At 49.8% G+C, this 26,096-nt stretch overlaps 1 protein-coding gene across 1 annotated transcript in view; it reads right to left on the bottom strand.

Moving 5' to 3' along the window:
* Positions 1–26,096, bottom strand: part of LOC133422945 (NACHT, LRR and PYD domains-containing protein 14-like) — a 471,822-nt gene that overhangs the window by 362,126 nt on the left and 83,600 nt on the right. The window contains exons 14-18 of the mRNA XM_061713002.1: positions 21,681–21,857; positions 19,225–19,398; positions 18,208–18,390; positions 14,882–15,058; positions 12,476–12,652 (exon numbers count right to left, since the gene is read on the bottom strand). Of these exons, the coding sequence (XP_061568986.1) occupies positions 12,476–12,652; positions 14,882–15,058; positions 18,208–18,390; positions 19,225–19,398; positions 21,681–21,857 (888 nt within the window). The remainder of the gene's footprint in view (positions 1–12,475; positions 12,653–14,881; positions 15,059–18,207; positions 18,391–19,224; positions 19,399–21,680; positions 21,858–26,096) is intronic.

Here is a 26,096-nt window from a genome sequence, read left to right on the forward strand (position 1 = left end):
GGGTGTAGTAGGTGCCCATGCCTTCTCCTTACTGAGGCTTCCCTGCCACAAACTGCTGCCGGTTGTCACTAACCTGGCCGCAGTGAGTTTGGTCCGTGACGCTTCACAGGCAACTCCATGCTGACACCCCGTGGGGGGGTGTCGTCGCCAGACCGGGCGAGATAAGTTAAACTCAAATACCGTATACATTGTCCGTTATTTGTTGTGTCCTTCATATTTTTCCCTTCATGTCTATGTATTTGAGTGATTTGATGCCCGTTCATTTCCCTATATGAACCGGAGCATAATGTTTTAACGCATATTCCAGGGTAATTGATCCTTTGTCAGGGGCTCATTTAGAGGCGACGCTGAAGGCCCCCGGGCCCCCTGCCTCCCCCTAGTGGTGTGGAGTGGTTTTGACCTGCTTATAGTTTGGAGTGGTCCCTGTGGTTTGCTGTGCAGTTTTAGCACTGAGTTTTATTGGTTTGCTGTGTCAGCTATTTGGTTTTATAGTGTGCAGTGACTCTTTGACCGTGTGCCGGCCTCGTCTGGGTTTGTGGACTTGCATTTCGTGTGGCAGGGTTGTAGGGTGGCCATTGGTGTGCCATAGCTGTTAGCCTCTAGTTCTCAGCCTGTTGCAGGGGTCATATTGCCATTTTTAAACAAAGATATATTTTCTAATAAAGATTATTTTGTATCCTATCCCTGTGTATTTGTGTGGTTGATAAACATCCTCTTGCCTCTTATACCGGACCACACCGGTTTAATAAAGGTGGTGGCAGCTTTATATTATCAGTGAAAATATATAATCTAATAAACGAATAATTATTACACTGGTGGCAGCGGTGGGATCCAGAACTAAATATGTCGGAGGCGGAGAATGATTTATCACACTCAGGATTAGGAGAAATGAATGCAAGTGGAAATAACCCTTCTAGCAGCATGGCTGCTCCGCTAGCGCCCTTTCCAGCTAGTGTAATCCCCCGTCCTGTGTTCATGCCTGAAGTTTTTTCTGGGGTGGGCCGAGAATGGTCTGATTGGGTGGAGCAATTTGAGCTAGCCGCTAGTGTTAATGGATGGGACGAACCTGTCAAACTGAAATTTATGGCATTGTTGGTGTCCGGGCATGCGCGTGACATGTATAATGGTGTTTCTGCTGAAGCAAAAGCTAATTATGCCCGCTTAAAAGCAGCTCTGACTACTTGTTTTGAGCCCTGCCATAGTGATGAGTGGAGTAGGGTTGCTTTTGTGGAGAGGAGGCGGTCCCCAAATGACACTGCCCAGGAGTTTGGAAATGCTCTGCGTAGGCTAGTGGCAAAAGCTTATTCCTCCGTGGATGATCACACTCGAGACCTGTTGGCCAGAGACCAGTTTGTGACCCATTTTAGCACTGGGGACTTCCGTATTAGCCTCCGTGCTGCAAAGCCCAAGACGTTAGAGGCTGCAATCCACTTAGCTGCTGAGATGGAGCTCCTTAGAAATTTGGAACAAGCCCACTCCGTTCCTGATGCAAGAGTAAGGGAAGTAAAAAGCACCAATGAGACTGACGATCGTTTTGAGGCCTTATTGGGCGCAGTAGAAGGGCTGCGTCAGGAGGTCAAAGCCATGCAGTCTGTAGTACAGGTGCGGCAGACTCCCTCTAGCACAGTGGCTCCACCCACTGCCTCTTCTAGCTTTCCCAGGCACCCTGTTCTTGTGGCCCCATCCACTTCCTCCTCTACTTCTCCCAGGTGTCCCGTTCTTGACACTGGGGGTGGTTCAGGAGGTACTTTTGGGTGTAGAGCCCATAACCGTTCTCGAGTGTGTTGGGAGTGTGGGTGTGACCGACACCTCCGCCATGACTGTCCATATGTGCAGGGAAACTAGAGGGGGTGGGTACAGCGGGCCAACTGCCCGCCCCCTCACTTTTGACTCGGACTGTGGCCTCAACCAAGAGAAAGGGCAGCCATGTAGCTGCCAGAGTGGGGGGGTTTGACCTCCAGGTGTTGGTAGACAGTGGAGCTGATCGATCAGTAATCCCCAAGAAGCTGTGGATGTCAATTACCAGGGGGGGATGTGAGCTGACTGAGTACCCGGGGAATGTATCGGCTGCTAACGGGGGGGGTATGTGCATATCAGGAGTGTGGCAGTCAGTTTGCCAGTTCGACTCCCTAGCACTAGTAGCAGAGTTCCTCGTTGCTGATATTCCCTCCTCTGATATCCTGCTGGGCTTTGATTTTTTGTCCAAGTATGGGGCGGTGATTGACTACAAGGAAAGGGTTTTTCGGGTGATGGGGAAAACGTTACCTTTGTTGTTCCAAGATGATTATGCAAAACCACGTACTGTCGTGATAAAATCCGACACCGCAGTTCCACCCCGAAGTGAAGCTTTACTCCCTGGCGTGGTCACAAGCCCACTTGGTGAGTGTGTGGAAGGTATATTGGAACCCTCAACATCATTGTCTGATCACTGTAGTGTTATGGTGGCCCGGGTAATTTGCCAAGTTGAACAAGGTGTTGTCCCAATTCGTGTGATTAATGTCACTGATGAGCAGCTAGTGTTGCGGAAGGGCATGAGAGTCGGTACCCTGCATACAGATATTGAGGTGGGAGGAGGCTTGGGGGAGGCTGAAGGGATTAATAGGAGGGAAGACTTCATGCCTTCCTGGACAGTAGATTCCCTTGTGAAACAGTTGGGGCTAGACCGGAAGGGGTTGGGGACTTCAGAGCAGCAAGCTATCTGTGATCTGTTGTACAAACATTTGCCAGTCTTTAGTACAGGAGATACAGATCTAGGGAGGACCCCCCTTGCGAGACATAAGATTGATACTGGCACTGCGAATCCTGTTAAATTACATCCACGTCGTGTTCCCCTCCATTTACAGGAGGAGTGTGCAGAACACATAAAACAGATGCAGGCAAGTGGTATCATTCAGCCATCATGTAGCCCTTGGGCCGCCCCGGTGGTCCTTGTGAGAAAGCGGGATGGGAGCCTGCGTTTCTGCGTTGACTATCGTAAGCTTAATGATCTCACCAGGAAGGATGCTTATCCCCTCCCCAGAATTGACGATGCTCTCGACAGCTTACATAAAGCTTGTTGGTTTTCAACGCTTGACCTCGCCAGTGGGTATTGGCAGGTTGAAATCGATCCTAAAGACAAGCATAAGTCAGCATTTGTAACGCGGCAGGGACTGTTTGAATTCAATGTGCTGAGTTTTGGCCTGTGCAATGCACCAAGCACTTTTCAGAGGCTCATGGATGTAGTTTTGGCCGACTTGCAGTGGACCACGTGCTTGGTCTACCTCGATGACATCATTGTGTTTGGTCGCACATTCCGGGAGCATTTGTTACGCTTAGATGAAGTGTTGTGTAAGCTGCGCCAGGAACAACCTTAAAGTGAAACCCTCCAAGTGTAACTTGTTTGCGACTCAAGTGCAATACCTTGGCCATATCATTTCAGCAGAAGGGGTGAGTGCAGATCCAGCCAAAATACAGGTAGTGAAAGAGTGGCCTGTGCCTAAAAACCAAACGGATGTAAGAAGCTTTGTAGGGCTAGCTTCATATTACAGACGTTTCATGAAGGGGTTCGCAGAGATAGCCCGCCCCCTACACCAGCTGACTGAGAAGGGCAGACGTTTTAAGTGGTCAGAAGTCTGTCAGAACGCGTTTGAACAGCTGAAGACCAGTTTAATTTCTGCCCCAGTGCTTGCCTATCCAGACCCTGCAAAACCTTTTCTTTTGGATACAGATGCCAGTGATGCAGGCATTGGTGCAGTTCTGTCGCAGGAGAGTAATGGTGTCGAGCATGTGGTAGCATACGCAAGTAGAGCTTTGACGAAGCAAGAAAGGAAGTACGCCACCACTAAAAAGGAGCTGTTAAGTATGGTGACTTTTATGAAGTACTTCAAGCATTATTTGCTGGGGAAAGAGTTTATACTGCGTACTGACCATAACTCACTCAGGTGGCTGCATAACTTTCAGGGCTTGGAGGGACAGTTGGCTAGGTGGGTGGAGCAGTTGGCCAGTTTCCAATATAAGATCATACACAGGCCAGGGAAAGCACATGCTAATGCAGATGCCCTCTCTAGGCTGCCTGCATTTGGAAGCTCAGGCCCAGAGTCTAGTCAGACTGAAGCTGCGGGACAGCCCCTCCCAGGTCCAAGTGTGTGTGCTGTGCAGGAGGGGAGGCCCAGAATACAGGCCAGTCAGGAATGTGTCGAAGATGAAATGGTGAAGGCCCAGAATGAGGACACAGAATTACAGCAGTTGATCTATAACAAAAAAAGGGGGCTGGACCTTCCTGAAGATCCAGCACTACAAAAATACGCTACTGTGTGGTCGCAATTGCAGATGAGAGATTCACGGTTGGTGAGGGTGCCTCCTGCAAATTCAGATGCTGCATCTCAGGTGCAGGTTGTCCTCCCCCAGGCTTTGATCCCCAAAGTTTTGGCGCAGTTGCATGATTCCCCCACTGGTGGCCACTTAGGGGTACAGAAGCTGCAGGGGAAGGTGAAGGATCGCTTCTATTGGTTGGGGTGGTTCGGGGATGTGAAGCTGTGGTGTAGGCAATGTGTAGATTGCGCCTCCCGGAAGGTTCAGGGTCGTCCCCCTTGTGCTCCCCTTCAGACATCAGGTGTCTCCCGACCACATGAGAGAGTAGCGCTCGACATTCTAGGCCCTCTGCCAGAGACAGCCAGTAAAAATAAGTATATTGTGGTTATAGGGGACTACTTCTCCAAGTGGACAGAAGCATTTCCTCTGCCAAACCAGGAGGCTAAGACTATTGCTAAGGTGTTAGTGGAAGAATGGGTTTGTAGATTTGGGGCTCCACGTAGCATCCATTCAGACCAGGGGCGGAATTTTGAGTCAACTCTGTTTAGAGAAATGTGTCAGCTCCTAAATATCCACAAAACAAGGACTTCCCCATACCACCCACAGTCAGATGGTCTCATTGAACGATTTAATCGCACATTGCTGTCTATGTTATCACTGTTTGTCGAGGAGAATCAGTCTAACTGGGACATTCTTATACCATACGTAATGATGGCATATCGCAGCAGTGTGCATGCCAGTATAGGTTTCACCCCCTATAAGGTGTTGTTCGGACGAGAGATGGTTCTCCCAGTGGACATAATGCTTGATGTGGGGGCTGGAGAGGGGTTCCCTTCAGTTAGCGAGTATGTTGGCAAATTAGTGGAGACATTATCCACTGTAGTGGAGGCAGTGAAGAAGCATCAGGCCAAAGCTTCTAGCCAACAAAAGACCAATTTTGATGTCAGAGTGAACTTTCAGTATTACTCTGACGGGGAACTTGTGTGGGTTCTAAACAAAGCAAGGAAGAGAGGATTGTGCCCCAAGCTTCAGAAACGGTTTAAAGGCCCTTACAAAATAATAGAGAGGGTCACAGAAGTGTTGTACCGAGTGGCACCAGTAGGGGGAGGGCCAGAGACTGTAGTACATTTTAACCGTCTTAAACCTTATCTGGCTTCCACTGTAGGGCTGCCATCAACCCAGGATGATGGGGAATCAGGCCCGGTTCAGATGGAGAGTGGTCTGGCGGAAGGGAGTCCTGCTGATGCTCGCCTGCAGCGGCCGCCATCATCGCTTGATCCTGCTGGGAGGGGTCCTTCTGACGCTCGCCTGCAGCGGCCGCCATCATCGCTTGATCCTGCTGGGAGGGGTCCTTCTGACGCTCGCCTGCAGCGGCCATATTCACCGCCTGATTCTGCTGGGAGGGGTCCTTCTGACGCTCGCCTGCAGCGGCCATCATCACCGCCTGATCCTGCTGGGAGGGGTCCTTCTGACGCTCGCCTGCAGCGGCCATATTCACCGCCTGATTCTGCTGGGAGGGGTCCTTCTGACGCTCGCCTGCAGCGGCCATCATCACCGCCTGATTCTGCTGGGAGGGGTCCGGCTGATGCTCGTCGGCAGCGGCCGTCATCACCACCTGATTCTGCAAAGAGGGGCCCTGCTGATGTTCGTCAGGGGTGGCCATTGCCATCTGATTGTGCGACACTTGCTGCACCACGGGATGCCAGTGTGACCCCAGAGGAACAGTGCAGTCAGCACTTGCTCCCGCCAGAGGGGGGGAGCTGTTCGCCTGGACGCGCACGGGGGGGACGCCCGGTGCGTGAACGGAAGGCACCTGGGTGGTTAAAAGACTACGATGTGGCGTGTTAACTCGAGGGCGAGTTCTCTCCGTTAGGGGAGGGAGGAGTGTAATGAAATGTCAGGAGGGTCTCTGTGCCTGCCGGTGTGGATGCTGCAGGGAGGAGTTCCATTACCTGATTGTGAATCACTTGCACCTGTGTCAGCTAGGAGAGGAATAAAAGAGGTCTGTGAATGACTGGACGGGGAGTGGGGAATACTTCAGTTTCTGTTCGAAGCTGCGGCACCGGGCTGGGAGGGTGCGGATCGCAGCTTTTATTGTTGCCGGCCGTGAAGACAGCTGGATAGGGGAGAGAGCCTTTTCTGAGTGAGGAGGGGAGGCTGGATGCCTCCTTTAGATAGTGAGGGACCGGGGTGTAGTAGGTGCCCATGCCTTCTCCTTACTGAGGCTTCCCTGCCACAAACTGCTGCCGGTTGTCACTAACCTGGCCGCAGTGAGTTTGGTCCGTGACGCTTCACGGGCAACTCCATGCTGACACCCCGTGGGGGGGTGTCGTCGCCAGACCGGGCGAGATAAGTTAAACTCAAATACCGTATACATTGTCCGTTATTTGTTGTGTCCTTCATATTTTTTCCTTTCATGTCTATGTATTTGAGTGATTTGATGCCCGTTCATTTCCCTATATGAACCGGAGCATAATGTTTTAACGCATATTCCAGGGTAATTGATCCTTTGTCAGGGGCTCATTTAGAGGCGACGCTGAAGGCCCCCGGGCCCCCTGCCTCCCCCTAGTGGTGTGGAGTGGTTTTGACCTGCTTATAGTTTGGAGTGGTCCCTGTGGTTTGCTGTGCAGTTTTAGCACTGAGTTTTATTGGTTTGCTGTGTCAGCTATTTGGTTTTATAGTGTGCAGTGACTCTTTGACCGTGTGCCGGCCTCGTCTGGGTTTGTGGACTTGCATTTCGTGTGGCAGGGTTGTAGGGTGGCCATTGGTGTGCCATAGCTGTTAGCCTCTAGTTCTCAGCCTGTTGCAGGGGTCATATTGCCATTTTTAAACAAAGATATATTTTCTAATAAAGATTATTTGTATCCTATCCCTGTGTATTTGTGTGGTTGATAAACATCCTCTTGCCTCTTATACCGGACCACACCGGTTTAATAAAGGTGGTGGCAGCTTTATATTATCAGTGAAAATATATAATCTAATAAACGAATAATTATTACAATATATATATATATACATACATGTATACATACATTACACATCCCCTGACACGTCCTCCCCTCGTTCTGCAGGTTTTCTTCGCCTCGGTTCGTTCTGGAGGCAGCAGTCAAGTCTTCTTCATGACCCTCAATAGAAGCTCCATGATGAACTGGTAACCTGGGCCCCCCTTCAACCCCGTCTGCACCCCGACCACCGGCCCCACCTGGAGGGACGGAGGGACGTCTGTGTACATGTATGTGTGTGTGACCCGTGGATGGAAACGACTGAGTGGACGCAGCTGTTGGGGGACAGCAGGGCCTGTAGATGGTCCCACTGCTGGAAGACTCTCCGCCTCCTCGGAGGATCCATGCACTGGTTGATCTGGGAGGTGGAAGGAGGTGGAAGGAGGTGGAAGGAGGTGGAAGGAGGTGGAAGGAGACTCCAGGTCCTCTTCGGACGGCCTGTATGAGCCGGGCGCTGAAGAGGAGACATTTCAAACAGGATGATCACGCTGCAAGCGTCCTGGCGGTGAAGCGGGTGTTCTGACTGCAGCAGCTTCTCTGTCGTTGTAGTCGGTAACCATTTCTGAGGTTATTAAAGTAGCATTAGATAAAACAAAACAAAAAACAAAAAAACAACACTTGAGGTTTTCGCTGAACATTAAATGCACAAGTGCTGGGACACGCCTCGCAGAGCCAGTTTTGCTTCGCTCATCGCAGCTTGATTAGATAAGATCCAAGTCATTTTGATGATTTCTTTTGTTTTTTTGTCCCACAAAAGAGGGCCCAGTTTTGAGAGGCGCCAGATACAGAGACCTCAACGCCGAGCGGCTGTGACCTGCGCCAGACGGAAGCTGACAATCATGAAAGAAAGACGGTAGCACCGCTCCAGTATTTCAGTGCTGCAGCCACTGGCGGCTGGCGGGGATATCTGGACCCCCAACAAACCCTCCCCGCCTGTAATGTCGCTGCTGTGACGACCACAACACTCACGCACTGCAGTTCTGCTGCTGAAATGGTCACTTAACGTTGCCCTTTTAGAGAAGCAGCAACTTTCTCCCACAAGCTGGATCTGGCTCCAAAAACGAGTCAGTCCTTAACAAGATGAAAGGTGAGATTCCACCACAAACAAGGCGTCTCCAGCATGAAACCAGGTCTCATGAGCAGTAACAGTTGGGGTCGCCCACTGAAGATGCTCATTGACAGATCGGCGTAACTAACAACTGCAGTTCCTGAGCTCTTTCACGTTGCCGTTCAGGTCAATCTGCTTCTTCGACTTTTACAAACTCTGAACGAGGAGCCTTAGATGTTCAAATTTGGGCATCTGTTGTAAATGTATTTACATAACAACAGTAACAAGTAGATCTGGATAATAGAAGAGCTGTTTTGGTTGGAGGTTCCGTCATCAAACACCCAATTCCTGGTATTTTAGGCGGTTTCTGGATCTTTTTAACATTTGCTGCTCGTTGTTCTCACCAGCTTTTTATTCTGTCACTTTTGGCGGTAAAAGCAGACCTTGCGAAGCAGGTGAGATCACCGAGTGAACCAGCGACGCCTCGTTTCCACTTGCTTGTGAGCACTCGTGACACGTCTGGGGAGCCTGATTTCTACCACCGCGCATTATTGCATCTGCATTATTGTTGACGCTGCTCTGTAATTCCAGCACCAGCCACTAGTGTAGGCTCTTTTCCTGCAGCGCGTCGCCTCCTAGAGCAGACTTTCCTTCTGTGGAGCTGATGAATATTGAGCTCGAGTCATTTGTCTGGTGAACCATAAGAAAACCAGGGAACAGAATCAAAGTTAATACAAGCTTTTATTATATCATGCACAATGTTTTCCAGCCAGAGGTACAATTTTCTGAAACCACAAGAGAGAAATGCACACTGTGGTCATCAATCCAGTCATATTTATACTGAAAAGGGAGGTGTTTTGTACGTTATAGGAGCTGATGTTGAACCTTATCTGGGAGGCCGACTGCAGTAAAAGAAACTTAAACATGTCACACTTTCAGCCATATATTTTCTGTTGTCTATCTCTAATCCGACATGCCGACCCAGCAAAGATCTATGAAAACCCAAACCCAGAGAAAAACAGGAGGGGAACCATCAATCTTAAACATCCGTTCCTCCTCACCGTCCTCACCTAAAGAAGAACTCAGTTAATCAGTCTGGTCATAAAAACAGGAGCTGGTTCTGTGCTGAGAGCAACAATTAGACATTGTACATTGTGTACAATCTTATAGAAAAAAAACCCTCATACTTTTAACAGTTTCATAAAATCCTAAAACAACAAGCTATCGTTTCGCCCGCGTTTATAAAGATGAAGAAGAAATGCAGAAGTGTAAATCAAGCTTTAGTCCATACGCTGCTCTGTAGTTTCTGATGTGCAAAACTTCTCCCTCCGGTGTTTTTAAGGATGTGATTTGATTTTTAAAATGTTTAACTCATTTGTTTGATTTTGGAAAGAAAGTTTAGCATTAGCATCCAGCTACGGGGACCAGAACTATATTCTTGACCAGTAAGTTTGTTTCTGCTGCAATTGTAGACATTTCAACACGGAGGCCAAAGGAGACTCGTCTTTGGAGCCAGCCCCCAGTGGTCAGTCAAGGAACTGCAACCCTCTTTACTTCCGGGTTAGACTCAGCAGCCCAACCTTTCCCTCTCCTTTTTTGGTCCAAATCTGCCGTTCCTTTCACATCGGAGGCTTTTCAAACAACAATATAACAGGAGTTTGAGTTTGGTGAATACGTTTGCTCTGATTCGTTGCTGTTTAAGTTGTGCAGTTTGTATGGGGACTTTTCTTTTATTCTGTTTTCACTTGATATTATTACATTGTCGGGTTTGACTCTAGAAACTGGAGGGTGAGAAACATTTTCTTACACAACACTGATCAGCCTCTCATCATCTGGGCTTTTACCCGTCAATAGTCGAGACGAAACACTGGACGACTGTACAGTCGACCTCAACGTTATCTTGGGGAAGCAAAGACGGAACGTCGCCTGTTTTTGGGTGGATGAACTCTGAAGACTGTACAGGCTGGGATGTTTGGGTTCATCTTGTCATCTTTTTTTGTCGTTCATGGATTCTTAAAGAGTGATACATGCGAGTGTCGGGGCTCCAAGGCCGAGTCCTCGTACGTCAGGATCTGAACCAACAGCCTGTGAATAAAGTCAGCAGGCAGGGGCCGTCGGAGAAATCATAGATTAAAATGAATATATGTATACATACATGTGTGTGTATATATATATATATATATATATATATATATATATATATATATATACACACACACACACACAAACGCGTATATGTATGTACACTGTAATAATTTTCATTATGATGATATACTGATCATTTTAGAGAAGGGCAGAAAAAAATATTCCTCCCTTATTAAAGCTTAGTTGTCTTTCTACAGAATAGAGAACATAGCTAAACTGTAAGAATTTCTTAAAAAAAGAATAATTACAATGTTTTTATTGTGGTATTATTTGAATTTGTATCACTTTTTGTACGTATCGAGACTGTGAGCGTATGTTGGACCGTGGGCCTGTGTGTGTCTGGGGGAGCAGGTGAGTGCACAGGTGTGTGACTTGCATGTGAGTGGATGAATTCACTTTGTCTGAATCACTGGAATCTGAAAGAGACGACCTCAGATAACACACATCTGTAATGTTGGGAATTCTTCAATAAATGTCCTCTCCTTGTACAGCAACGACACCGACTCTGTTCTTGTTTTCTTCTAAACAAACCTTGTTCTCAAAAGCACAACCTTTGACGACCTGTATTTTTTTTAAGTTGTACAAAAACATCTCGCCGAGTGCTAACAACAGACCGAGTTAAGTTAGAAGAACTTAAAACCCTCTGTGATGTCACCCAGAGGTTTTCTGAAGAGTCGCTTTGAACCTCATTTAATCCAAAAAATGAGTAGAACGGCAGACGAGGGTGTTTGATGAGGGAGAGGTGGAGGTTGGTGGAGCCACATGTTTCAACCTTTGCTGGTGTTGAGATTATAGGAGGACGTCTCCTCTGAGAAGATTCCACCTGGTCCACCATCGTCTGTTTAGTTTATTTTCTGCAGATAAAAACAGATGAGACTGTTGTTTTATTTGATACTAAACTCATGACATCTGGAAATAATTTTATAGTTTCATCAGAAATAACAACAAGAGGTTCCTGTTTTATTTTGAAACCCCGTGTCCTCGTGTTTCAGTTTTGTCTTGACTTCCCTTGTTCAGAAACGGTCACATGAAATTATAAGTTTACATATTTATGCACATAAACAAGGAGAGTTCTGCAGAGTTCGTAACCTGGATGAACCAATACGACGACTATTCCATCAACTGAACCTATTTATGATGAAATAACTGCACAAACATTTAATTTTTATGAAAAATTCAGTCCTGTTTATATATTATTATATTATCACTGCAGTTATTAGATTTTAAAATACATGTTTTCTTATACTAGAACAATAATGTGTTAAGTTATTATATTATTGGTTCAAAAACATAATTCCATTCTTGTTTGTTCCTGTTTTTGTTCCGTGTGAAACGGCCACATGGACGAGGTTATTGGTGGATTTTCCATTCTGGGTTCCTTCAGAGTTCAGAGCTGCAGTGGAGCAGCTGTGTGTCTGAACATCCTGGAAAGCCGTCAGCTGGAATACTCCTTTATTTGTGGACACGTGAACACCAGCACAACACTGGTCTACAACACACATCTGGATCCTCTGATCCTACAGCCTGTCATCATCCTCCTCTCACAGCTTTACTGGGGAAAGCAGCCGCTGAGAAGCTGCAGCTTCACTGGAAACACTGGATCTTTGATAGACACTGGTTTTAGTAGAAAACTGCTGGAAGCAGCAGGACCGACTCCAACCTCCACTGACCTGAGAGTCTGCAGCTGGTAGTGTGGACTCTGCACCAGATGAGACAGCTGCTCCACATCTGCAGCCTGCAGGTTGTTCCAGCTCAGGTCAAGAAGTTTCAGATGGGAGGGGTTGGACTTCAGAGCTGAGACCAGAGAAGAACAGCTGATCTTTGACAGACCGCAGTCCCTCAACCTGAACACAGACACCAGAGAAGAAGAAACCAGAGCAGTCAGATGGTCAGTGTGGATCAGCAGGAGATCAGCCTGATGTCTGCAGGTTAGTGTCAACACAACTTTCACATCAGATTCATCTGAACACACAACTAAAACATGTCTGACCTCAGAGTCTCCAGTCTGCAGTCTGGACTCTCCAGGAAACCACACAGATGTTTCACTCCTGAATCCTGCAGGTCGTTGTTGTAACTCAGGTCCAGATGTTTCAGGTGGGAGGGGTTGGACTTCAGAGCTGAGACCAGAGAAGAACAGCTGATCTCTGACAGACCGCAGCTCTCCAACCTGAACAAAGACAGCAGAGTAGAAGAAACTTTAGGTTATTTACATAACCCTGGTTCTCTGAGTAATGAGTGAGATGTCTCACTATAGGATGCCCCGCTGCTTTAATCTCATTACACCAATCCTGATTGGCTGGTGAAACGTGTCCGTCCGCCGCAGGTATCACCACCTACCTTAGATATCCCGTGTGGACGACATCAGGACAACAGAAGCGTACGTGAAGGAGGGGAGACGTCCAGCATAGAGAAACGGACTAAAGTGAGAGGCAGGACCAACTCGCCGCAGCACAGATGTCCCGGACAGAAACTCCCCTGAATCAGAACCAGGATGCCGCCAGGCTCCGAGTCCAGTGGGCACACAAGCCCACAGGCGGCTGCAAACCCTGACTCGTATAAGCAGAAGCAGTCGCCTCCAGCAGCCGGTGGGAGAGCTGCTTTGTGACAGTCTCCCCGTATGAGGACCAGCCCAGGGGACAGCTGATGGCTCCTCCTGAAGCCCCTCGCCCTGTCCATGTAAGAGCACACAGACGGACTGGACATAACGCATGCCACCCCAGCTCCCCTGGTGGGGCAGCAAAACCACGAGGTCCAGGGGAGAACATGAACCCCCACCTGAGGCACAAATACCGGGTTGGGTTTCAAAATCCTCCTCAATCCCCCGGAAAAAGCTGAGCACATGACGGCTGCACCGAAAGCATGTGGATGTCACTAACCCGCTTAGCCGAGCCAGCGGCAGCAACAACACGGCCTTCAGAGACACGTGTTCCACGTCTGCCCCCTCCAGGGGCTCAAAGGGCCTTAAGCCCCTCCAGAACCACAGCCAGATCCCATGGTGGTACCAGTGGTCTGGACACGGGGGAAAAGCCTGCCTGCTCCTACAGAAAACAGAAACCAGCGGGTGCTGCTCGCTGTTTCCTTCCCAAAGCCCACGTGACAGGCGGCGATAGCTGCAAGTAAAATCCACCGTGGAGAAGGCTTTCCGTTTGTCAAGCAGGTCCTGCAAGAAGGACAATATCACTCCTGCTGGACACTGAGAAGGATAGTAACCACCTTCCTGGACAGGACGGACCCCGTGGGTCAGAGAGGACGGGACTCGCCAGTGACGCTGTGAGCAGGGAGAGGACATTGAGCACTCTGGCCGAAAGCGCAGCCGCCTCGTTCGGCGTTCCAGTCGGGGCTGACTGAAGACGGTCAGACTTGGACGGCAGGCCGGGGCTCCTGGAGGACACCGCTGACCCGGGGACCGGGCTCCTGGCAGTGGAGGGACGAGGCCCCGGGATCCGGGCTCCTGCTGCTGAGAGGGCGTCTCTCCGTGAGCCGCCACCTCATCCAGCAGCTCTGGGAGACGGGGACAAGTTGCTTTGTGGAGCTCTGGGCCGAGGGCAGCTAGTTCCCTCCGTAGCGGGATGTGGGGGTCTCGGCTACGACAGCAGGCCAGGGGACGGCAGCTGGGCAGCAGCGTTTGCAGGCGTCCAGCATGTCCCAGCTGGGGAGGGAGAAGCTGGTGTGCTGCTCACATCTCCATCCCCAGAGGCTGCGGGCTGTGCAGCCCGGGGCGGAGTGATGAAGAGCTCGTCCTCGTCTTCATCCTCTGACATGAGGAGGTCCCAGGTGTCTTCTTCATCGTCCCCATAGTCCAGTTCCAGGACGTCTTCCTCCTGCGGGGCGGGGGTGGAGCTGGGAGCCCCAGCCCACGCTAACCTCCGGTTCCTCCACCAGGTGGGAGAAAGGAGCTGCTGTGCTAACACTCGGTACTGGAGCAGCCGTGGTGAGGCGTCGTGACGGTGCCAACCGAGCTGGGGAGGGAGAGGAAAGATTCCAGCTGGTGGGACCGACGCAGCAGATAAACACATCCAAGGCTTGTTAGCGCCCGGAGACAGAAGCTAGTGAGATCTGTCTGGGGACGGTTCAGCTAACAAGCACAGGACCCAGATGAGCTCCGAGTGAGAAGAGGAGGTTGAATGACGTGGTGTCGTCCACGCGGGATATCTAAGGTAGGTGGTGCTACCTGCAGTGGACGGACACGTTTCACCAGCCAATCAGCATTGGTGTAATGAGATTAATGCAGCGGGACGTCCTATAGTGAGACATCCAGAGAAATATGATGAAAGACAACCAGAGCAGTCCGATGGTCAGTGTGGATCAGCAGGAGATCAGCCTGATGTCTGCAGGTTAGTGTCAACACAACTTTCACATCACATTCATCTGAACACAAAACTAAAACATGTCTGACCCCAGAGTCTCCAGTCTGCAGTCTGGACTCTCCAGGAAACCACACAGATGTTTCACTCCTGAATCATGCAGCTTCTTGTTGTAACTCAGGTCCAGATGTTTCAGATGGGAGGGGTTGGACTTCAGAGCTGAGACCAGAGAAGAACAGCTGATCCCTGACATCCTGCAGTTCATCAACCTGAACAAAGACAGCAGAGAAGAAGAAACTTTAGGTTATTTACATAACCCCGGTTCTCTGAGTAATATGAGTGAGATGTCTCACTATGGGATGCCCCGCTGCTTTAATCTCATAACACCAATCCTGATTGGCTGGTGAAACGTGTCCGTCCGGCGCAGGGAGCACCAGCTACCTTAGATATCCCGTGTGGACGACATCAGGACAAGCGTACGTGAAGGAGCGGAGACGTCCAGCATAGAGAAACGGACTAAAGTGAGACTCGCCGCAGCACATATGTCCCGGACAGAAACTCCCCTGAATCAGAACCAGGATGCCGCCAGGCTCCGAGTCCAGTGGGATCGCAAGCCCACAGGCGGCTACAAACCCTGACTCGTATAAGCAGAAGCAGTCGCCTCCAGCAGCCGGTGGGAGAGCTGCTTTGTGACAGTCTCCCCGTATGAGGACCAGCCCAGGAGACAGCTGATGGCTCCCCCTGAAACCCCTCGTCCTGTCCATGTAAGACCGCACGGACGGGACATAACTCCCTCTGGACAGAGTGGGGGCATCAGGGCCAGTGGAGGGAATCGTACCAACGCCGCCAGCATGTGCAACTGACGGGAGCGTCATCCCCCCTGGAGGTTGATGTCCACCACCGTCCTCATATTGTCCGTCTTCACCGGGACATGATGACCCATGAGAGACGGAATGAACCGTTTCAGGGACAGAAACCGCTGATGGTTCCAGAAATGTCTGTGTGAGCTGGAGGTCCAACTGCAGGTCCCTGTCCCTGCAGCAGGTCTCTGTCCCTGCAGCAGGTCTCTGTCTCTGTCCCTGCAGCAGGTCTCTGTCTCTGTCCCTGCAGCAGGTCTCTGTCTCTGTCCCTGCAGCAGGACTCTGTCTCTGTCCCTGCAGCAGGTCTCTGACTCTGTCCCTGCAGCAGGTCTCTGTCTCTGTCCCTGCAGCAGGACTCTGTCTCTGTCCCTGCAGCAGGTCCCTGTCTCTGTCCCTGCAGCAGGTCTCTGTCCCTGCAGCAGGTCTCTGTCCCTGCAGCAGGTCTCTGTCCCTGCAGCAGGACTCTGTCTCTGTCCCTGCAGCAGGTCTCTGTCTCTGTCCCTGCAGCAGGTCTCTGTCTCTGTCCCTGCAGCAGGTCCCTGTCCCTGCAGCAGGTCCAACTGCAGGTCTCTGTCCCTGCAGCAGGTCTCTGTCTCTGTCCCTGCAGCAGGTCTCTGACTCTGTCCCTGCAGCAGGTCTCTGTCTCTGTCCCTGCAGCAGGACTCTGTCTCTGTCCCTGCAGCAGGTCCCTGTCTCTGTCCCTGCAGCAGGTCTCTGTCCCTGCAGCAGGTCTCTGTCCCTGCAGCAGGACTCTGTCTCTGTCCCTGCAGCAGGTCTCTGTCTCTGTCCCTGCAGCAGGTCTCTGTCTCTGTCCCTGCAGCAGGTCTCTGTCCCTGCAGCAGGTCTCTGTCCCTGCAGCAGGTCCCTGTCCCTGCAGCAGGTCTCTGTCCCTGCAGCAGGTCTCTGTCCCTGCAGCAGGTCTCTGACCCTGTCCCTGCAGCAGGTCCCTGTCCCTGCAGCAGGTCCCTGTCCCTGCAGCAGGTCTCTGTCCCTGCAGCAGGTCTCTGTCTCTGTCCCTGCAGCAGGTCTCTGACTCTGTCCCTGCAGCAGGTCTCTGTCCCTGCAGCAGGTCCCTGTCCCTGCAGCAGGTCCCTGTCCCTGTCCCTGCAGCAGGTCTCTGTCCCTGCAGCAGGTCTCTGTCCCTGCAGCAGGTCCCTGTCCCTGCAGCAGGACTCTGTCCCTGCAGCAGGTCCCTGTCCCTGTCCCTGCAGCAGGTCCCTGTCCCTGTCCCTGCAGCAGGTCTCTGTCCCTGCAGCAGGTCCCTGTCCCTGTCCCTGCAGCAGGTCCCTGTCCCTGTCCCTGCAGCAGGTCTCTGTCCCTGCAGCAGGTCTCTGTCCCTGCAGCAGGTCTCTGTCCCTGTCCCTGCAGCAGGTCTCTGTCCCTGCAGCAGGTCCCTGTCCCTGCAGCAGGTCTCTGTCCCTGCAGCAGGTCCCTGTCCCTGTCCCTGCAGCAGGTCTCTGTCCCTGCAGCAGGTCCCTGTCCCTGTCCCTGCAGCAGGTCTCTGTCCCTGCAGCAGGTCTCTGTCCCTGCAGCAGGTCTCTGTCCCTGTCCCTGCAGCAGGTCTCTGTCCCTGCAGCAGGTCTCTGTCCCTGTCCCTGCAGCAGGTCTCTGTCCCTGCAGCAGGTCTCTGTCCCTGCAGCAGGTCTCTGTCCCTGCAGCAGGTCCCTGTCCCTGTCCCTGCAGCAGGTCTCTGTCCCTGCAGCAGGTCCCTGTCCCTGCAGCAGGACTCTGTCCCTGCAGCAGGTCTCTGTCCCTGCAGCAGGTCTCTGTCCCTGCAGCAGGTCTCTGTCCCTGCAGCAGGTCCCTGTCCCTGCAGCAGGTCTCTGTCCCTGCAGCAGGTCTCTGTCCCTGCAGCAGGTCTCTGTCCCTGTCCCTGCAGCAGGTCCCTGTCCCTGCAGCAGGTCCAACTGCAGGTCCCTCACAGATCTGGTGAATTCTGCCCCGACCTGTCAGGCTGCGTCCGTAGTGTCCACCTTCCTGGACAGGACGGACCCCGGGGGTCAGAGAGGACGGGACTCGCTAGTGACGCTGTGAGCAGGGAGAGGACATTGAGAGGACATTGAGAGGACATTGAGAAGACATTGAGAGGACATTGAGCGCTCTGGCCGAAAGCGCAGCTGCCTCGTACGCTCCTGGAGGACACCGCCGGGGCTCCTGGAGGAACCGCTGAAAGCCGGCTGCCTGGAAGCTGCGCTGCAACCAGTGGCTCCATGGGAGGCGTGCGGAGCAGCCCCGGGGACCGGGCTCCTGGCAGTGGAGGGACGAGGCCCCGGGGACCGGGCTCCTGCTGCTGAGAGGGCATCTCTCCGTGAGCCGACACCTCATCCACCTACCTGCGGTGGACGGACACGTTTCACCAGCCAATCAGCATTGGTGTAATGAGATTAATGCAGCGGGGCATCCCATAGTGAGACATCCAGAGAAATATTATGAAAGACAACCAGAGCAGTCAGATGGTCAGTGTGGATCAGCAGGAGATCAGCCTGATGTCTGCAGGTTAGTGTCAACACAACTTTCACATCAGATTCATCTGAACACACAACTAAAACATGTCTGACCTCAGAGTCTCCAGTCTGCAGTCTGGACTCTCCAGGAAACCACACAGATGTTTCACTCCTGAATCCTGCAGGTAGTTCAGACTCAGGTCCAGATGTTTCAGATGTTTCAGGTGGGAGGGGTTGGACTTCAGAACTGAGACCAGAGAAGAACATCTGATCCCTGACATATCGCATCTCTCCAACCTGCATGAAGAAAAAAGGTGTGAGCTGAACCTCCAGGGTGCAGGTTCCAACAGAACCAGTGAAAAAGAGCTTCATCAATATTCATGACATCATGCTGCTGCTACAATAAAGACGTAGTGACTTCAGCTCTGCAGCTCTGCAGCTCCACCAGTGGATCATCCATACAAACTCATGTTGTGATTGAATATCTCAGTCGGTACAAACGTTAGAATCTCAGTGTTTGGATCAGATGAAACATGTTGGACAGATGAAGATGAAGATGTTTGTAGACGATGCTGCACGATCTCTGCACAAACAAACATTCTGCTGCTCAGGTTCAGTTCATGTTGGGATGGAATGAAGACGTCTTTGTTGAGGGAACATCGTTCACCACTCTATACTGCACACTTGTGCTCCACGGAGAGGAAAGCAGCCTGCAGACAATTCAGCTTGTTTCTAATGATGTCAGGAGCAGATGAGTCCAGAGACCAGGATGGTTCAGAGCAGCTCAGGTGTTTATTTATTTATTATTTATTTTATTTATTTATATAGCACCAACTCATGCAGTGTAAGTGCAACTCATGGTGCTTTACATACAGAGATAAAATAACAATCAAAAGTACAATTTAAAACATCCCATACGACCCCACCCCCCACGCATACACACACCCTCACTCACACTCATACACATGTGCATACACTCACACGCCCACACACACACACACACACACAATAAGTGGACTGGTGACATGGCTTAGCACTAACGATCCAGGTGAGGAAAACACCACCTATGGGTGGCCGTCCACACCGAAGAACAGAACTCACAACTGTTACAACTTCAGTCAAAGAACAAACCTCAGAGTCTCCAGTCTGCAGTCTGGACCATCCAGGAAACCACACAGCTGCTTCACATCTGAATCCTGCAGCTCGTTCTTACTCAGGTCCAGATGTTCCAGATCAGACGGGTTGGACTCCAGAGCTGAGACCAGAGGACGACAGCTGATCTCTGACAAACTGCAGCGCTCCCACCTGGAGAAAGAATAAAACACAGATAAACATCTAGATGAGTGTTTTCTCCTCCTCCGTTCAGGGGGGTGTGGTGGGCAACACTGGAGCTTCACAGTCACAAGGTTCCTGGTCCAAATCCTGGCCCGGTTCTTTCTGCCTGGCGTTTCCAGGATCTTCCCTCATGTTCACTCAGAAACTCCACAGTTCAGAAACACGTCTGTCAGGATTCTTGAAGCTTCCACATTAAACGCAGAACGGAGATACCGGATCATCTCTTTGATCAAATTATCATTTTTAACGACAGCCAAAAAAGTACTACGTTTACTTTCAGGAATGTGGTAACAAAGTATTATAGAATAGTGTGAGTACTCTGATTACTATCGGGGGATCATGGAGACTGTATGGACTTGGGAATGCAGGACTGGACTTTTACTGGTTCTGTTGCTGCCGTCAAATTCAACATTCATCAATGTTTTGGTATTTCTATCAGAATTATTTAATTATTTCATCATATTTCTGTTAATAATGGATGAAACACAAATGACAGACTTATGACAATCAAACAGAAGCGATTGTAGGAGGAGAAGAGGTTCTGGAGAACTCCATACAGGACCTGCATCATCCCACTGATAGTAATAAGAGTATTAAACACTATTCAACAATATTCCTGAAAGTAAACAAAGTACAGTACTTTGTTGTTCAAAACTACATTTTACTCTCTCAGCTGATTATATGTTTTCTTTTTAGCTCTGCGGAGTCACAGATGTGACTTATTTTACAGTGTTTGGAGCATCTTCATGAAGGAAAGCAGCAGTTTGGTCTCGTTGATTGTGAGATGTGATATCTGACATAACGATGCTGAACATCTTCTGCTCCAGGATCTGGTGTGGACTGTCTGAGGGAGCAGCAGCAGGAAGAGCTGCTGGTCCTTTCACTGGATCACAACTGTATCTACTTATTACAGATAACATCTATTTTCATGGAATAAAGGTTGGGATGATCAGAGTGGTGTTGATTGACAGACTAATGTTACTTCCTGTTGCTTCTTTCCTCCTGCTGCTCTCTGCAGCCTCTGCTGCTCCTCCCTCCACAGACGCCACACGTGTTAAAGGCTGATGGGAAAACATGCGTGGTGCTGGTTCTGGCGTGGAGACCAGTTTATCAACGAGCGTTTGTCTCCGTTCCTCCAGAACCAGGACAACAACGGCTGCAGGAAGCTTCTGAACGTCACTCATGAGTTCTGGACCGGGAGCTGCTGACTGAGAGAGCTGTTGGACGCTTCCATTGTTGACTCAAGCAACACTTTTACTTTACAATATGTTCACATGTGGGACGGTGCACTGCAGTGAATGTGCAGCAGCAGCGGAGCCCGGGGGAGAACGTCTGCTGTAAAGAGATACGGCGGTACCGACAAACCCCGACCTCACAGCGACTACAGCGGTCCATGAAGAACCTTCTGGAGGGAGATGAAGAGTTTCCTGCCAGCTGATCCCCCTCATCATCCTCACCTCTTCCTCTTCTATTTAAACCGTCTGCAGCTCTCACTCTCTAACAGAGTGGGTTTGTGGTCTCCCTGCAGATACCGGTCTCCAGCAGTTCTCCTGGGACTGCTATGCTGGACCGGATCTGTGTCCTTGGACCTGTTTCAGGTCCAGCCCTGATCGCTACGTCTGTCTGAGCTTATCTGCCTGTCTTGGGTTCTGACCCTGGCCCGCTGTTCCTGGATCTGTCTTCTGCCTCACACTAACCGAACTACAGACCTTCCTGGTCTCTGGACCGGTGGCCCGTCCCTGCACGGTCCCCATCTCCCTCTCCTGGTCCCTCTGATTCCTATTTGGATCAATAATTATTTAGATGAGGGTTCTTTACTCCTGGTCAGCCGTCATTCCAGCCCAGTCCCTGAAACCTGAACAACGTGTTAGTTTGTTAGCCGTCAGCAGAAACCCGTCTTCCTTCAGGACGTGTGTGGTCTGTGTCTTCAGGGGGGTCTGTCTCCGTCAGAGATGAGCTTTCATAGAGGATTTAAAGATGAATATGTAACTCAGTTCTGTCTGGTTCTGTCAGGTTCTGTCTGGACCTGGAGCTGCTTCATGACAGCAGGAACACACATGTGTGACGGTGTTCTAACAGAACACACATGGATCACAGCAGGTTTCACATGAAATGTGACTGAATGATGAAGAAGCAGCAGGAGGTTCAGACGATCAACACCTGAAACACCTTCACCTGGACTGACGGAGTCTTCTCTGTTTGAGGAGACCAAAACCTCCAAGAAAACTCCAAAAGCTCCAGTCAGAACCGACCTGAGAGTCTGCAGCTGGTAGTCTGGACTCTCCACCAGACCAGACAGCTGCTCCACATCTGCAGTCTGCAGCTGGTAGTTGAATCTCAGGTCCAGATGTTTCAGATGGGAGGGGTTGGACTTCAGAGCTGAGACCAGAGAAGAACAGCTGATCCCTGACAGACCGCAGCACTGCAAGCTGCACAAAGACACCAGAGAAGAAGAAACCAGAGGAGTAAGATGGTCAGTGTGGATCAGCAGGAGGTCAGTCTGATGTCTGCAGGTTAGTGTCAACACAACTTTCACATCAGATTCATCTGAACACACAACTAAAACATGTCTGACCTCAGAGTCTCCAGTCTGCAGTCTGGACTGTCCAGGAAACCACACAGATGTTTCACTCCTGAATCCTGCAGCTGGTTCCAGCTCAGGTCCAGATGTTTCAGGTGGGAGGGGTTGGACTTCAGAGCTGAGACCAGAGAAGAACAACTGATCTCTGACAACAAGCAGCCCTCCAACCTGAATGAAGAAGAAACAGCTGATGACTTCTGTAACCGTGTTGAAATAAATGTTTCAGAAAACATATTTGAATAATAAGTTCATAGTTAAACAGCTCTGAAGTTGAAATGTTAAGTCATTGACCAGCAATAATGTTTTGGTATTGTTCACTAAATACCATGTTATCAAGGTTAATGTCACTGAAAATGCTGAAATGCTGAAACAAAAAGTGTGTAAAATGGAAAGGAAGTGGTTCTCTTGTAAGTCTGTAGACTCTTATCGTGCATGGAAAAAGTCTAGTCTATAAAAAAGCCCTTCACACAGCTAGAAGTGCTTATTATGGTAAATGGCTTACACTTATATAGCGCTTTCCAGCTATACTTCTACAGCCCCAAAGCGCGTTACACTATAGACATTCACCCATACACACTCACACATTCACACACCAGTAGTCGGTGGAGCTGCCACACAACGGCACTGGCCTGACAACCAGGAGCAGGGGATTCAGTGTCTTGCCCAAGGACACTTTGGTGGACACAGGAGGAACTAGGGTTCGAACCACTGACCTTCAGGTTCATGGGTGAACGCTCTACCAACTAAGCCACCTTCACCCCATTACTCATCGTGGATAGAGGATAACAAAAATAACCCACGTTTTCTGTTCAGCGCTGTAGCCAGGCTGACAAAGAGTCACAACTCTGTTGAGCCGAGTTTCCTGCAGCTCTCAGTAGTGACGACTTTATGAGCTTCTTTAGCAGTAAAATATCAGGATCAGAGTAGAAAACCACCAGGACGATCCGGTAGCTGCTGTGGGCGTTTCTTCAGCTTTAGCGACTTCCTCAGGCTCTGACTTGACTCTAGACTGCTTTGATCCTGTAGACCTCCCCGAGCTGACCTCAGTCGTCAATAAAGCTAAATCATCCACGTGTTTGATAGACCCCGGCCCGACTACTCAAAAATGTTTTTTCTCTGGTTGAGAAAAATCAAGCAGAGAGATCACGTCTCTCCGGTGTTGGCCTCACTCCACTGGTCCCCGTAAAACCTGGAATCCAATTAAAATGGTATTACTTGTGTATAAAGTCCAAAACGGCCTTAGTGTTTAATAAACCTCTAGTTAGTGTTTAGTAAAACTCTAGTTAGTGTTCAGTAAACCTCTAGTTAGTGTTTAGTAAACCTCTAGTTAGTGTAACTAGTGTGTTAGGGCCAGTACTCGTAGGGGAGTTTTTCTTGCCACTGTTTGTCTTAAGGTTTTTCTCCCACTAGGGGAGTTTTTACCTGCCAGTGTTTATCGTTATGTAATAATTGCTCGGGGGTCTGGAAAGATCCAAGAGACAACTGTGTTGTAATAGATGCTATATAAGGAAAATTGAATTGAAAATATTCATTTGTGTAGCGAGTTTTGATGTTAATAGGAACTCATTGTGTTTGTTAAAATAAGAAAAAGGACAAATACGGAAGTTAAGTGAATATATTTTATTTGGTAATTTTGTTGTGAAGAGCCAATTGCATTCAAGGGTAGGAGGGATCCAGGATACGAGTTGAAGGATACGACCCCTCCCCACTACACACATTGAATGTGTGTAGTGGGGAGGGGAGCGGAGTTACAGCTGTGGAGGAGGATGCAGGACGTCTGCTGCAGGATGACACGTGTTATCTGCTGTGACGGGAGACTCTCAGGTGTCCGACCAGGACACCTGAGGGGTGGGGCTTCACTGGCCGGACGTAGCGCGTGGAAGGATCACGTTATTCCGGCCAGATCCTCCCCACCGGGGCAGTGTGTAGCCCAGGGGCCTCATTTATAAAAGAGTGTGTAGGATTCATACTAAAAGTGCACGTAAACCCAAAAGCCAAAAATGGCAGGCGCAAAAAAAAATCTGGATTTATAAAACCGTGTGCACGCACACTTGCACGCAATGTTCGCTTTATAAATCACAGTCCAGCTGGAAGATTGCGCAGGTGAATTCTCCTCATATCCCGCCCTCTACACGCCCACTTTCTACCATAAATGGGCAATGCAAAGTAGTTCATGACTGTATTTGCATATAAATGAGCCTGTTGAGCATGCGCAGCGGCTTCCTGCAGCCTGTTTGGGCGTCAGGATGAATGAGACGTGTCGAGCAACCGTGCCACTAAATTTCACAGAGACTGAGATTGAAATGTTGTGGATGAGGTGGAGGCCAGGAAAACGACATTATTTGGTGGTCACAGTAAAAGTAGAAAAAGTATATAGATAGTATAAAATAAAGCGAGTGAATGGCAGCACGGACAGATGGTGCAGAAAAAAAAGAAGTGGTGTGATTTGAAGGTGGAGGCCAAGAGGTACGGCGCCCCTAAAGGGACACAGATTTTTTTATATATATATAATGAGTTTTACGTGCGCGCGTGAAACCTTTAAGGCTGATTTATGGTTCTGCGTTACACCAACGCAGAGCCTACGGCGTAGGTGAGTGTCGCCGCGTACCCTACGGCGTAGGCTCTGCGTCGTTTTAAAGCAGAACCATAATTTAGGCTTTACGCGTGCGCGTAAAGGTTTCACGTGCGCGTAAACTCATTATGTATTAAAAAAAATCTGAGTCCCTTTTAGGGGCTCCGTAGAGTGGCCCGGCACTCATTTGTTCTGTTCTCAGTCACTCTACGGTTGGAAGCGGTGGGTGAGGAGGAGGTTCCCGACGTGTCCTGCACGGCGGCTGCAGCAGCAGCACCAGAGTCCTGACTGACGCTGTGCTTCACACACAGAGGGACACGATCAGCGCTATTATATTATAAGTCTGATATGTGATGACATTAAGAGTATGACATGAATCTGGCTTCATTTCACCACCTCACCACCTGCGTCGCCAGTTCCCCATATCTTAAGACTGTTCCTACGGGAGGGTCAGGTTTGGCGTAGGGATACGCAAATTTTTCGGTTAGTTTTTTCTTTTTAAATCCCGACCTTTGCCTCGAAGGTGGCTTGCGCATCTTTCAAGCCATGTTTTGTGCGCAAGCAAGCTTTATAAATGAGGCCCCAGGACTGTTACATGTTTTTGTGAGGGTAGCTCGGGTGAGGGTAGCTAGCATTAGCTACCAAGGGAACACGGGGAGAACATGCAAACTCCACACAGAAAGGCCCTTTCACCAACCCCACCCAGGGCGCTGAAGTCATGGGGGAACTAACACGCACTTCGGCGCCCACAGCGTCCCCAGCGGGAATTGAACCAAGGACCTTCTTGCTGTGAGACGGCTGCACTACCAGCTGCACCACCGTGCCCCCTAAGTCACTCATTCAACGAAGACGTTGACCGAGTTGCTGCTAAGACCGTCCTAATTGCTTGGCATGGACTTTGTTAAGAGGCTAGTGGCCTGCAGGCTAAATGGGCAGAGCCCGGGTGGATCTGTGAGCCTGACGGAGAAGTGATGGAGCCTGACAGCGTCGCCGTGTGAGGGGAGCGACTGAGGCGACCGTGAGGCTGAGTCATCTCTGCAGCTGCTGGATATCTCTGCTCATCCTCCAAGACTGGGGTGGTGCAAAGTCTCTGAAGGGACCGTTGTCTTATTCAGCCTTCGTTTGTTGGTGGCTGCAACATTTGGACATTTGAGTATTACTTTATTTTACTGTCGGCTATAAGTTAATTTTCTGGGCCCAAAGGACGTCTGAGTTTATAGAGACCATTCTGAATGATTTTATCAGCCTGAGGGTTGGAAGAGTTTCTGAATAGTTTTGAAAGCAATATTTAACTGCTATTTCTGTTTTCTTTAAGTAAATGTTTTATAATTTTCCTGACGTGTGTTTATTGACTACTTTTGATCATTTTAGTAGTTAATGCAAATTGGCAGTAATTTAAGATTTAATGGTTTAAAGAGTGAAAATTAAGTTGTAATTGTATGTTGAAGAGCAGAAATGTTGAACGATCGCTTGCACATCGGCTGAATTCTGTTGACTTTATTGAAGGAACCCCAA

Source organism: Cololabis saira, chromosome 22, assembly GCF_033807715.1.
Source record: "Cololabis saira isolate AMF1-May2022 chromosome 22, fColSai1.1, whole genome shotgun sequence".
Taxonomy (NCBI): Eukaryota; Metazoa; Chordata; class Actinopteri; order Beloniformes; family Belonidae; genus Cololabis; species Cololabis saira.